This window comes from Poecilia reticulata, chromosome 8 (genome assembly GCF_904066995.2).
Source record: "Poecilia reticulata chromosome 8, P_reticulata-male-v2, whole genome shotgun sequence".
Taxonomy (NCBI): Eukaryota; Metazoa; Chordata; class Actinopteri; order Cyprinodontiformes; family Poeciliidae; genus Poecilia; species Poecilia reticulata.
The window spans coordinates 9,682,345-9,695,702 of NC_088837.1; the positions used below are offsets into that span (position 1 = coordinate 9,682,345).

Here is a 13,358-nt window from a genome sequence, read left to right on the forward strand (position 1 = left end):
AAACGCACCATGACTGCACACCGAGAACGATCCAATGTATGTTATTATTAATAGCAGAAAAGGTGAGGTGGGCCGTCGCAGAAGTAGTCCTTCACAGGTTACCTGGCCAAGTCTTCCATGTTGTTTATGCACTTTACAAATAATTTAGTGTACAAAACAGCTGCTTTAGATATTCTCTGCCTCAGTTCTGCGTTTCACAGAACCGAGGCAGTATCAGCAGTATACCATGTCATCACCACTTGCTTCAGCCTCTCAACAGCATCCATCATAGCTAGTAGATCATCAGAGTCGTCTTCTAGCTCAAGCATAAAAGGCTAAACCATTTACAGAAGGAAGGCTTCCTTTATCTTAGTTGTATTATTTGCTCAAAAATTGTGTTTGGCTATTAAGGGTGTCGGAGTCTGCCAGAGTCTGCTTATTCTGCACAGTGCTCACTAACACAACAAATAGCCCTGAAATGTAAATGTGTCCCCCATTATTAATAACTAGCTCAGCCATTCACTTGCAGACATCACCTCTGTTGCTATTTACTCTAATAAAACCCATGAAATACGACTGGGAGAACAAGATCTTAAAAATGAACTGGGTCACAAGACAAAATAAATATGCAGAAAACCTAAAGACTAATGACAAAAGTGTGTTCGAGCAGTTGTTCCAAGATTCCTTAGACTCCCTGACCCCAGAAACAAGCAGCTACCTTCTTTATTCAGACTAGCCTTAAATCTCTGACAAAGCACCTTAATTACAATCTGACAAGCACGACTTGGCAAAGTAGCAGAAAGTGCTTAAAAATGTGTCAGCAGTAACGTCGTGGTTTTTCTGCAGCCTTCTACAGTCGTGGCTGGTAAAGCATGACTTTCTTCTTTTCTTCTACCAATGTTGTAACAATATAATCTGCGGGTCCTCCCATAATCCCTGTGGCAACATACATTGAGAGAAATGTCTATCATCTGGCCAGACATACTAACATTGGGCCACAGTCATTTTCACATCAGACGCTCAGCGCCTTGGGCAAAAAGTAAGGGTCATTGCCTGGACACGCGTTGTGTGTGTGTGTATGCGTGCGTGCATGTGTGTGTGTGTGTGTGGGGGGGGGGGTGTGCGTGTGTGTGTGTGTGTGGGGGGGGGGGGTGTGCGTGTGTGTGTGTGTGTGTAGGTGTGTGTGTGTGTGTGTGTGTGTGTGTGTGTGTGCGTGTGTGTGTGTGTGTGAATACGCACAACTCCCCGTTCATCACTTGTAAGCACTTTGGCACACACATGCATACGCACACACACACACAAATGAGAAGAAGCACTATTAGTTCCAGATCGTTTTGCGACGCAGTCTGTAAACATTGAGCAGAGGGATAAACAAAGATCCTATTGCACTTGAAGTAATCCCACAATACACACACCTTAACACCCCGCTTGCACACAGGGCAAGCTGGCTTGCTTAAATGACTTCCATGCATACTTAGACATAAACATTATTAAACACCTGGAGGGGTACAAGACATATTTGTTTATGCATTATGTTTAGCTAATGCACTGAGAAACAAAAATAATGTTCAGTGTTGGATTGGATATCGGTTCGCAAGTAAAGAGGAAGTAAAATGAACTACTCCGCTGATCCCTTACAAATGTTTTACACTCTTGGTTAACATTTTCTCACGTTACAACCTGAAACTGTAACGGCTTAATATGCAGTTTCCTTTACTCCGATGCCCCAAAATAAAATCCAACGCAATCTGTGGGTGGTTTAATCTCAGCGTGAATCCCACCGCTTGGTGAAGGCTTCAGAGAATCGGGGAGGATAGGAAAGTCAGTCAGAGTTCCTGGAAAAAAACCTCCTCAGGAGCTGCAAAAGACTTGAGTCAAGGGCAGAGGTTCATTTTCCAGAAGACACTAACCTGAACATAAAGCCAAAGATACATCAAAATGGGTTAGAGCAACACATGCTCATTGTGTTAGAATGGGACAAGTTCAAACCAATATCCAATGGAGAATTTGTGGCAAGACATACATTTTGATATCAACAATCTCCATTCAGTGTGACTCAGTTTGACCTGTTCTCCAAATAAAAATAGGCAAAATCTTCAAAGCTGTTAGAAACATCCAAAAGAATTGCAATCATAACTGGGACAAAAGGCTGAATACAAACACACGCCACAGTTTATTTTGCTTTTTTTTCTGATTTTAATCTGTTTAACGAACAACTCTGTATAATTTTCTTCAATCTAATTCATAGCTACGCAACCCTTTGGGTTTGTCTATCGCATAAAATCCCCCAAAAGATTGCGATTGGAATACAACCAAGTTTGAAAACATCTAAGAGCCATTACCGCTTTTAAATGGCATTGTTTCAAATTAGTTAGCACAAAATTGGTAGCCACACACTGCGGTTGGACTGCACAGGAGTAGCAGAGTTTCGTACGTCACAGAGACAGGATCCCTCAAGTCTCTGCAGAAAAATGCACCTAACGACCCTCAATCTGCTGTTATGATGAGCACAGGCCAAATATAATGAGTCACCTAGCAGGCTGGCAAACACACATAGATGCAATGCTTAATATAAATTGAGCAAGACAAAGCATTTCACCTGTCAAGGAGGGAGCAATGAGCAAAACGCCTGTCTTTTGTACACACGCCCTCATCCTCTCACTTTCTCCTCAGGAGGCATGTCTGGGTGGCAACAGACGGACAACCCACCGACATCAAGGACAGCTATCATCATTCCTCACTCTGAGGAGATAAATTTGATTTCGGATGTAAATACACAGAGACAAAAAAATATAAATATATATCTGAAATTATTTAAATGCATCACGAGTGACAGGATGTGGGTTATGTCAAATTTGTCACCTGAGGGCAGAGCTGATTAGGATTCCTTTCGCTGATAATGTGGTTTATAAAAATAAAAAAAACAGCCCTCCTTCAACTTGAATGATCCCACTGAAGCAGCTTCGATTCTGCCAGCTATCTTTCTAAAGATTTCTAATCCATCGAAATTGCAAATAATATCTGAGATTGCAAATGCTTGAGTTATTTCTCACTGACATTTTCGCTACCAAAAGTTCAATGAACACGTCGGTTGCTTGCTTCAGATGTATAAGTTTACCTTGTGACGGGAATGTAACGCAACTTTGACAACATGGCAAGTTGGCACATACAAGGGAGAGAAGACCAGAAGCAAGAACGCTACGAGTCTCTTAGCTGACCTGACATGTTCAGAACACGAAAGCGTGAAATCCCATTGCAACCATTTTCCAAGTAAAAACATGAAGGTATTTGCAAAGCCCTAAGCATTTTGTTGTCCATATAGGGTTCTCTGAGGCTGTGTACCGCAAAAGTCCACTTGAAATTACCCTTCTTGTGAAGATGAAGCAGCAATGAAAAATTATCAGGGGCTGCCAACCTTCGGTCGCTGAGAGCAAGGCTTGTGGGCTTTTCACCGAGAGGCACCAGTAGCATTGAACTCATTGTTTATGAGACATCTGTGAAGCAATAGGAGGATTACTGAGCAGAGCAGAACAGGACAGACTAATTGCAGTCCACTGTAAAAAATAAATAAATAAATAAAATGTGAACATGTGTACTTTTATTGTTTTCGCCAGAAAGAAAAAAAAGTTTAAAGAGGGATGCTAAGGTCTAGAAATGCAGTAATAGAGACAGTTAACAGTGCTGCTAAGTCAACTGGATTTCTACTTTTTTTAACACCGTTTTTCTTGTTAATTGATTGAAGATAAAGGTGGAACCAGGGATAAAGTACAAGACCGCACTGGGCGCCACCTCTGTCATCTAAGATCCAAAACTCAAGGCTACAATTCACACAGGCTCCCCAAATTTGAGCAATATTGGATTGGAAAAATGTCACTTAATCTGAAGAGCGTCGGTGTCAATTGCAACATTCATTAAGTGGAATCAGAACATGACAAAAAGCATGGATGAATAAACACCATGGGCAACGTTTTAACGCCTCAGCCTACCAGAACAACGTTGTTGACTTAGTTCGTCCCTTTGTGACCAAAATGTACCCGTCTACTGATGTCAGTTTCCTGAAGGACAGAACTAGAGGACACATCTGTAACAGCTGTATGATGCTACCATGGTAATATAAATCAAAAAATGTATCAAGAATGTTTTTGGCATCTTGTCGAGGATGTGTCTGAAGAATAAAGGCCATCCTGAAGGCAGGGCGCAATCTGTAATTGCTGCCTGAAAAGAACCAGGGAATTTTCTGGACATCTTCAGCAGTTACTGTACAGCCCTGAGTGCATTCAGTTGATTATTGATGACGCACATTTTTAAAAGATTAATGACATCGGCTGTCGCGCTGAAATGCCATTAAGGTAATTGTAAGCAACTGCTGACAGATCCTAATTGCCACAGCAAATTAATGACTCACAAGTTTAATATTTTACAGTCACTTCTATCTAATTTTGATTTGTTTCAGTTTTTTTTATTTGCACCAAGAATACAGGTAGAAGAATAGTTTCTTCTTTTTTTTCTCACCACTTTCACTGTACCTCATTGTTGCAGAGCGTGAAGCTGCGTTTACAATTCAAGTAATATTTACAAAGTCTACTATGGACCACCGGGTTTGTAGTGTTTATAATGGGCCGTGAACACACACCCACTCATCTAGAGACACATAGGAATTAAACACGGCTAGATATCCTTTGAGATCAGCTCTTATGACATAACCTGGTTCAATTCTTATACAAGCGGTTATAAAAGCAATAGCAGGCATGTGACAGTGTGAGCCCTGCTCATTAGCCATGCTCACGCATAAAAAATATTCAACTCTCTCAACAAATTCAGGGGAAAAAAAATATGTATTTTTTTATATTATATATTTTAAGACATATTTCTATGTCTTAAAATATAAAAAGAAAAAAAGCGCTAAACACAGGAGCATGTACTTTTTATCACAAACATCCTGGTTAGCTATTACTCTGTCATAACAGGGACGTGGAGAACAGGCAAAATTGTGGGTATCGAGGTATACCAATGTTTTAAAAAGTTATCTTTTGAAAACAGTGAACATTTTGTGTTGTGCTTTTCCTGGTGTCCTTTCAATGAGATGCAAACATGGCCCTAGCTTCATTGCTGTGCACTGCAGGTCAGCTCACTGAAACGTCACAACACTTTTCCATTGTTTGCAAGAAACACATTTAGAAATGTATCCACTCACAAAACAAAGTGTGGGAAGGAAATGAGTGCACCCTATCACTCTTATTAGGGTTATAATAAACAGATTCACATTATATGTGCTATAATAAACATACCTAAAGTGGTAGTTCTGCATGCAAAACCAATTTATTTTATTTGAAAGACACTGCTGTTGATTCTATTTTCTTCCGAGTTTCTTAAGTATTATCATTTGTCAGGTCAAAAATAAATAATAACAACAAAAGCAGAATAATAGAGAAAGTAGGGATTTTTGACAATTCATGGGCTTTTAAATACGGGCTGCACAATATATTCGCTGAAATGTCTCTGTGTGAACAATAATAATATTGCTAAGTACTCAAAGGAATGCAATATTTGTTGCCTGCTATTTCTACCCACCACCACCTGATGCTCACCTGATGCAGATTTTAGTCAAGATCCTAAAGGTCACAGAGAATTTTGAAAGCAATAATATCGCAATCCAATTTCCCGACATCATGCAGCCCTGCGCCGTACTTGCTGAAGTCAAATAAGTGAGTGTTTGTGCAGAAAACACAGTTGTAATCTGGGATCACAGCTTGAATTAAAATAATCAGACTATAAACACAGTGAAATTCAACATCTCAGATATTTTCCTTGCAGTTATTTCTCTAAAACATGGCAATTTACATAAAAATGTAGTTTTGTCACCAGTGTAGCATGTCACATTTTTTTGGGATCAGCTGCAATGACTGCCAGAGGCCCAGTGACTGCAGAATGAAAATCAACTTTAGAGGTATTTTTGTTTTGTTTGTTTTTTTTAGCAGGAATAATTTTTACAACCAATTAGTTGACCCTAAGCAATGCATAAAATTAAAGTTACTCAAGTGGCCCTTTGGACAATTCACTGAGCAGCCCCGCTCTGCAACAAGGAAAATGGTCCAAAACAATAATGCAAGCTACTAATAGATTTAACAAGGTTTTTTTTTCTTTAAATAATTACTAATATTTACTAATAAATATTTTGCTTGTTTTTTGTCTTAGACAATGAATACAAAGTAAAATACCAATAAATAAGTGGTATAATCAATATAATGACTGTGGTAGCATACCAGACTCACACCAATTTATGGTAACAGACATATTTTTTGGACTGTGGAATGAAGCCAGAGAGAACCAAGAGAAACTCATGCCAGCAAAGGGAAACAATTTGATCGCATTTTAAAAAATGTAATGCATTACATTTAACATGCAGCTGTGTTGCATACTTAACATCTGTTAACGTTGACTGTTTTCATAATCGATAGAAAGGCCAGTCTCGCATTGACGTTGACCTTTCATGAGCCTATTAAGACCCGGTGGACACAAAAACATAAAAACAAATGTTTCAGATACTACCTAAGTGGGTTTGCACAAGCCATTAATCATTCAAAAGCCATTTGGATAAAATAAAATAATACAATCAAAAAAACTGAATAAAAATCTTTCACAACAGAATATGCCAGTCAGATCCCCTTTCTCTACCACAAATGCACAGTCAATGTCATCACTCCCATATTTATTGAGACATTAAAGCACTGGATCTATACTAAGCTCTCCTGAAGAGAAGGGTCGTGTAGAACAGCCGGCTGACACACACCGACCTGTTCAGGCAGATCACCGATATGAGCTTTTGACCTACGTCACGGCACCGTGCTGAAGAAGATGTGATTCATCAACTTCACTTGCGACAGCTAATCAACGAAAGTAAACAAATTTTTGCATATAACATTGAACTGATGTAACTGATGCTGCATGAATGTTTCAAGGGTGTTTTTCTGAGAGTTTGCTCATGTTTAAGAATATGGAAACACACAGGATGTAAGAGACCCTGACTGTATCTACACCTTCTCAAACGTCAAACAACTTGACGATTCATCTCCAAACCACTGAATCCCATAAGAGCTCCAGACTTTTATGGACTGCTGTCACAATGAAACTTCAACTTCACATACATACACAGAAATACGTAAAATATGCAAGACTTTGAAATGCAATCAGTCGACAGCAATAGGGTGCTACAACTACATATGACAAAAAAAAAGAAAAAATCCCAATTGAAAGAAAATATTTGGTTTGCATTCTACAAACATACATGTAGAAATAAAGAGTGTTGGTGTCAATATGCAAAATTACTTTAGCAGCAGTAGCATAAGTGTTGCTTTTCTGTTGTCAATAAAAGCGATTACAATAGGTAACACAATTTAATTGTCATTGCTGTTCAAATACCATGAGAATCTCATATTGTATAAGTAAAGCCAGGCATAAAATCATTTACACCTCCCACCAAATTAAGTTAAAAGTAGACATATAACTTGACCCAAATGGTTTTTTGGCTGGAATTAGCTTTTAACATTTTTAAGGAGTCCCGACTTGAATTTATGAGAGGATATCTGTGAAGGGAACTAAAGATTAGGATGATGGCAAGGAAGTCGTCCAACCTCTGACTTGAAGCTCATCTCAAAATGCTTGTCCACAAATGTGAGAGGGATTTTAATACTGGATTGTTAATACATGCTTTTGTAATTCTTCACCAATAATTGCCTGCATGAATTTTTCAAAAGTCTTTGTCATTAAGAATCTGGAACAAAGTTCGTGGTTTGACAGAAATAAGTTTACACCTAAAATCTGTCATGGGTGACGTGGAGGGGGGAGAGGTGGAGGTGGTTAAGACATTTTCAGAATAACTACACATTTACATCCTTAGTAACTTTCAAATAGCAGACACACTGTAATGTATGTGTGTCAACATTGCATACACCACCCACCTAAGTGCACCCTGTGAGAAGTACCTGCAGTCATTAATCTTCAACTTCTTTTTGACTGCCGCCTTTGTTCTTTTTAGACTCAGCTAAATTGTAGTGAAACGTCCCACAGCTGGATATTGCACGGGGAAACTGTCTAACAGTGAACATAAATGGGTTTCTGTTAGTATTATATATAAAACTGAAGGGAGCAATACTGTTCATTCAATTAACATTTTTGGAAAACCGCAAACTGCTTGGTTATTGGGAAAGGCTGAGAGGTAGAAAGAAACAGAGAGAAATAACAAACTGAAATCAAACATACAGTATAAAAATCCATCTGATTCTAGTTGGAAAGATTTTGCTGAACACAAACCACTGTTTGTAGATTTAACTTGACTTCATGTGTCCTTTTTGTGTACATTTTTTCTTTTCTCCTTTTTTCTGCTTATATCTGCACTGTAAAAAAGAATAAAAGATTCAAATCGGATTTAAAACTTTCCCCCAATAGCTTAATCAAATCCTAAAGTCGTGATCAGAAGAACTTAGTTCCCTGCTGAGATGTCTATTTATGCATGATTATTTTAATAGAATCATAATAGTTTCTTATGTACAAGTTTGTTATCAGGATTACCTAAAATATTATAGACATAAGCTGTTTACTGGTACCAAAGTATACAGATATTTTAAGGAGCTACAGGTCTAAATCCATCTATAATTTCCGTTTTACTCTTTCACTATGAGATACTCATAGTGAGATACCAGAAATACCGCATGGTTTTCAGCAGCTTTTGTGCTGACTCTGTCGCTATGAGCTCCTGGTCCGCTGGCTGAAACAGTTCAAGTTAATTTAGTTTGTGGTAATAAGACCAAGTTACAATAAATCCCATTTTACAAATAGTTACAGAAATAAATCATTCCAATATATTCCCATCATAGAGTTGCAGTCAAATCCAAATACAGCACAAAGGAATCCTTATTAAAATACAAAACTTATCAAAATCAATTGATCATTCATGCCCGTTGGTGGAACGATATCGACCTAACAAGACACAACAGACTGTAATAAGCCATGATCTTTACAAAAAAATGTAACTTTGCCAACTTGTGTGTTGCCTGATAGAAGTCAAAGCCTCAACTTGGATCAAAATGACTCCAAAGCCAAACAAAAAAGTTCAGACCATGACGCCATGGTGCGCAGTGTTTGCTGGGTGTTTTCACCAACGACGGGATCAGCTGATCGACCGATCAGCTGTTCCCGCTGATCGGGAACAGCGGGATCAGCGGTAAAGGTTTACCGCTGAAAAGTAAATGTTTACTACATCACATCTTCGCGCTTTAGCACATTAACTATTTTCAGAAGAGAAAAAGTTGTTTTTTACGAAACTGAGGAAGCTATTTGTGCTTTTCTTGCGCGATACTTCAAAATGCAAACAAAAATTGTTACTGGAAACACAATTATGATTTTTTGGTTTTGCAATACTGGCATTAGGGGATTGAGATAAAAAATGAAAAACACATTGTATGGACTACTCAAGCCTTGATTAGACTATTATACATTAGAATTTGATCAAAAACCAATTTGGTAAAGCTTGACTGTATTTGTGAAAACAAAATATATGACTCTTTATTCTTCTCATTCTTGTGACCCTAATATTGTATCTGGTCTTGTGAACAGGATGTATTTTTACACCCCTAGCATTTATTAACGCCAACAAGCATTCCTACACAAATAAGGTCAGCTTGACCCTACTGGACCTCACCAGACTGCATCCATTAGTTCTCCTGTTTGGGAAAAGGTGCTGCTTTCACTGTGCAAACAGTGCTTGATTGACTGACTGGATTAAGTACCAAAGTATTTTTTTACTAACAGCACGTTTTTACCAATCACCAAAAATTCACCATACTGATATATTAAATCAGCTAAGCACAAAAGTTCATCAAAAGCACCATCCAACCATCTACAAGAACAAAGGGAAGTGATGCCTCTCAAGGCTATTTTCCACACCTCCGAATATTTACCCATTAGTTCAGACAGGTGACTTGCTGCATATGTTGACAATGCTTTGAAAAACCAAAACTTTTAGACAGACAAAAAAGCTTTCCATGTCTAGTTTATATGGATACAGGATTTTTGATTCAGATAGAAAAAACTAGAACTTATCTGCCAGTTCTGCACCGAACAGGTTTTCTATTGCTTTTATGTGCTGTACTGGAGAGATGGTGGCCCCTTGTATTGACCATCCAACAACCGCCAACGACTCATACAACCTTTACCATAACCAGACAAACCAGGACGAGGACACATTCGGGCTTACCAGTCGTCGGATCATGATCTCCGGCATATGAAAGGATATGGGTTACAGACCATACGAAGACACCAGTTGCGGGGCCTTGTTGTTTGCTTCAGGCAGAAGAAGGCCACAGGAGCCAGGGCCGGATACGGCTGCTGCTCCTCCTCCTCGGACACGCAGTCCGGGTCGCGGATTGGAGCCGTGATGCGGACTCCCAGCGTAGGCCCAGCTTCCATTTCCAGCTCTGGCTCCTGCTCCTCCTCACATTCCTGAACTTCTGCGCTCCACTCGTCTCTCCTTTCTCCTCGACCGCCACAGCTCCCTCTCCTCTTCTTCTCCACCGCCTCCTCCTTCTCTTCCTCCCGCTGCTGCTGCTTCTGCTTCTGCTCCTCTTCTCGGCCTCCTCCTGCTCCTCCTCTTTGTCCTTCTGGGTCACCATTGTGATCTGGGGCGTCGGTCCTGTGGCCCGCAGATACAGAAAGCCTCACGTCCTCCTGTACCTCGCCCTGCTCCTGGCACTCTTCGTACTGAAAGCGCACTCTCCCTTCGCCATCAGTCATGATAGAGCATCAGGCAGAGCCACTCTAGAGGAGAGGTCAGAGGATTAGAGGTTGGAGGGAGGAAGGGAGTGGTTGGTGTTCGGAGATCAACACCAGACATGCAGGTGGAGGAAGGATTGTTTGCGAAAAAGCAAAGGAGTGACAGAGTAAAAAAAAAAACAACTAGAGTGAAAGAGTGATCAGCTCAGCACAGATAAATCACACAATGAGCCAAGTAAACACTTAAACCATTCTGTCCATCAGTCCCTTGGCAACACAAGAACTTGCTTCAAGTGAACGTACTACATAGCGGCAGAATTTTGCAAACCCTCGACACTTTTGCGCAATCATTCTTCCAACTTAGCTGGTTCTTAAAAAACATCAAAGACAGCAACACCTTAAATTCACTCAAGTGTTATATACAGACAGATTCAGAGAGATTTAAAACCCGGGTAGAGGTTCTTCCTTCTTGCAGGACAACAATTTTAAACATGTAGCCAGGGCTGAAATTCTGTGCCATTCTTACCTGCAAATGTGTGTGCTACAATGGCCCAGTCAAAGCACAGACTTAAACTTGACTAAAAATATGTACCAAGAGTTGAAACTTTCTTTTTACAGACATTCTTCATTGAATCTTACTAAGCCTGAGCTGTTTTGCAAAAGGGAATGGGTAAAATCATTTTTTTTTCAATGCTCAAATCTGGAAAACACCAGCTGCTAAAGATTTTCAGCTATAATTTCACTGACTGTTTTTTTTTTTTTTTCAAAGCATATTTATTCTGAGGAAGCCCAAAGGCATGTCACACTTTAGATTTTTATTTTCTTTGTGAAAACTTTGCTTCGATTTCTTCCCATCTCACTGTTCTGCCCAATTTATCAAACATAAACCCACTAACAGCTAAGGTTTGTGGTCATAATTGGGAAAAAAAAATGGCAGTGGCACATGAACAAACCACTGGCAGTGAGATTTTCCAAGGCATCCCACATTTAGACAGGCTTTTTGAAGCGTATTGAGTGCAGAGATATCTTACTTCCACAGATTTACACTGTGATATAATAGAAATAGTAAAGATTTTGTTTATTTATTTATTTATTTATTTTATTCCTGACTCCTTTTCTCTTCCTGTTGCTATGTGATTGAACAGATGGACCGCTCTGTCTCTGATATACTGAAGGTTTTTAGCCCACACCATTCAGTGGTAGGCATACAGGAGTATGCGCCAAAAAATGAGGGGGGAAAAAGCAATTTACGCCACACTAATCCCGATTATTATAATAAATGGAATAGCATCAAGAACGAAACATTAGCCCTGATAATCCAACAAAGCAGACTTTACTCTTTTGAAGCTTTTTTTAATGGGCTTTTGTTCTGACATGAGAAAAGAAAAGCGCATTAAATTGTCCAACTCGTTTCATAAAGGATTTTTTTTCAGATCGCCATTAAAATAAAAAATTAAAAAAAACGTTGCAGTTTTTAAGTAACTGTGCCAAAGGAAACAACACCGGAGGAAAGGGAGCGCTCGTCATCCCTCTTTCTGATTCTTTTGTCGCGTGAAGTAAATTCTGGACTTGATGAGCTTTCAAAGAACGGAGGCAAACGAGACAACTTCTTTGTTTTCAAATACCTTATCAAGACGGAATCGGGAGTTCCCATAAGCATGATCCGTGACTTTCCGACGTTCTAGCGCACCCAGCCTTTCTCAGCAACCTGGACCTTCCCTTTTCCTTTCTTTCTTTCTTTCTTTCTTTCTTTCTCTCTTTCTTTCTTTCTCCCCTTTCTCTCCACACAGCGCGTGTCTTTCCTTTGCTCGTAAGTAATAAGGAAATAAAACCAGTTAGTCCTTAAAGAAAAAGAATCACGGACTGAAGTCAAAGAAGTCGCTTTAAGTGGTCCTCATCTGCGCCTTCAGTCAATTAAAGACGGAACATCTCCCCATGCCTCCTCTCTGCTACCAGTCCATCCTCGCTAAGGAGTTGGTTACGCAGCGTGGAGCGGAGATGCGCGCGCGGGTGGGTTGGGCCGCGTGGGCAGCCTACGCCTGAAAATCCCCGTGTGGACGGTCTGACACGAAGAAACTTGGCCCAGGACCTGGAAGCCCTGACACGTGATTCGACGTCCGCTAGGAGGAAAAAAAGAAAAGAAAAAAAAAGAAAAAGGTTTCTCGCTTTGAGACTCACAAGTACACACAAACACGCGCGCGCGCGCGTTAAAAAACACCCACCATGCTGTGCGGGCACGAACCGCAGTGTAAAGTGGAGCAAATGTTAAACATGCCTGTTTTGCATGCATTATTGCTCTCTCTAATATTATGATTAGATATGTTTTTCAGGGTTGAGTAAAAAAAAATAGCTACTCTGCTTACTACGAGTAATCTCACTTAATGAAATACAAACATATTTTAAACAAAAATGCACCAGACACAGATGCAATCCTACAGTTTATATTACAGTGAGACCTCTTGCGTGTACTCAAGCTTTGTTGTTCTGATGTCATTTTCTCTCTCCTGAGCCTTTTGTGCCGTCTGGAAATTAAGAAGGCTAAGGTACAGGCTGTATACTGTTATTGTAAGCAACAAGCTCTTTCATATTGCTGGAATATTGTTTTTTATGCT

At 39.7% G+C, this 13,358-nt stretch overlaps 1 protein-coding gene across 3 annotated transcripts in view; it reads right to left on the reverse strand.

Annotated features, from left to right (window-relative positions):
- Window positions 1–12,927, reverse strand: part of cacna1ha (calcium channel, voltage-dependent, T type, alpha 1H subunit a) — a 131,252-nt gene extending 118,325 nt beyond the window's left edge. Inside the window, exons 1-2 of one of the 3 annotated variants that reach the window (XM_008416667.3) lie at window positions 12,372–12,921; window positions 10,271–10,791 (exon numbers count right to left, since the gene is read on the reverse strand). In XM_008416667.3, coding sequence (XP_008414889.2) covers window positions 10,271–10,767 — 497 coding nt within the window. In that variant the 5' untranslated portion in view covers window positions 10,768–10,791; window positions 12,372–12,921. Of the gene's footprint in view, window positions 1–10,270; window positions 10,792–12,371 lie in introns of all 3 variants that reach the window. The other 2 variants (XM_008416668.3, XM_017306279.2) reach the window with 2 other exon arrangements.
- Window positions 12,928–13,358: the final 431 nt, after the last annotated feature.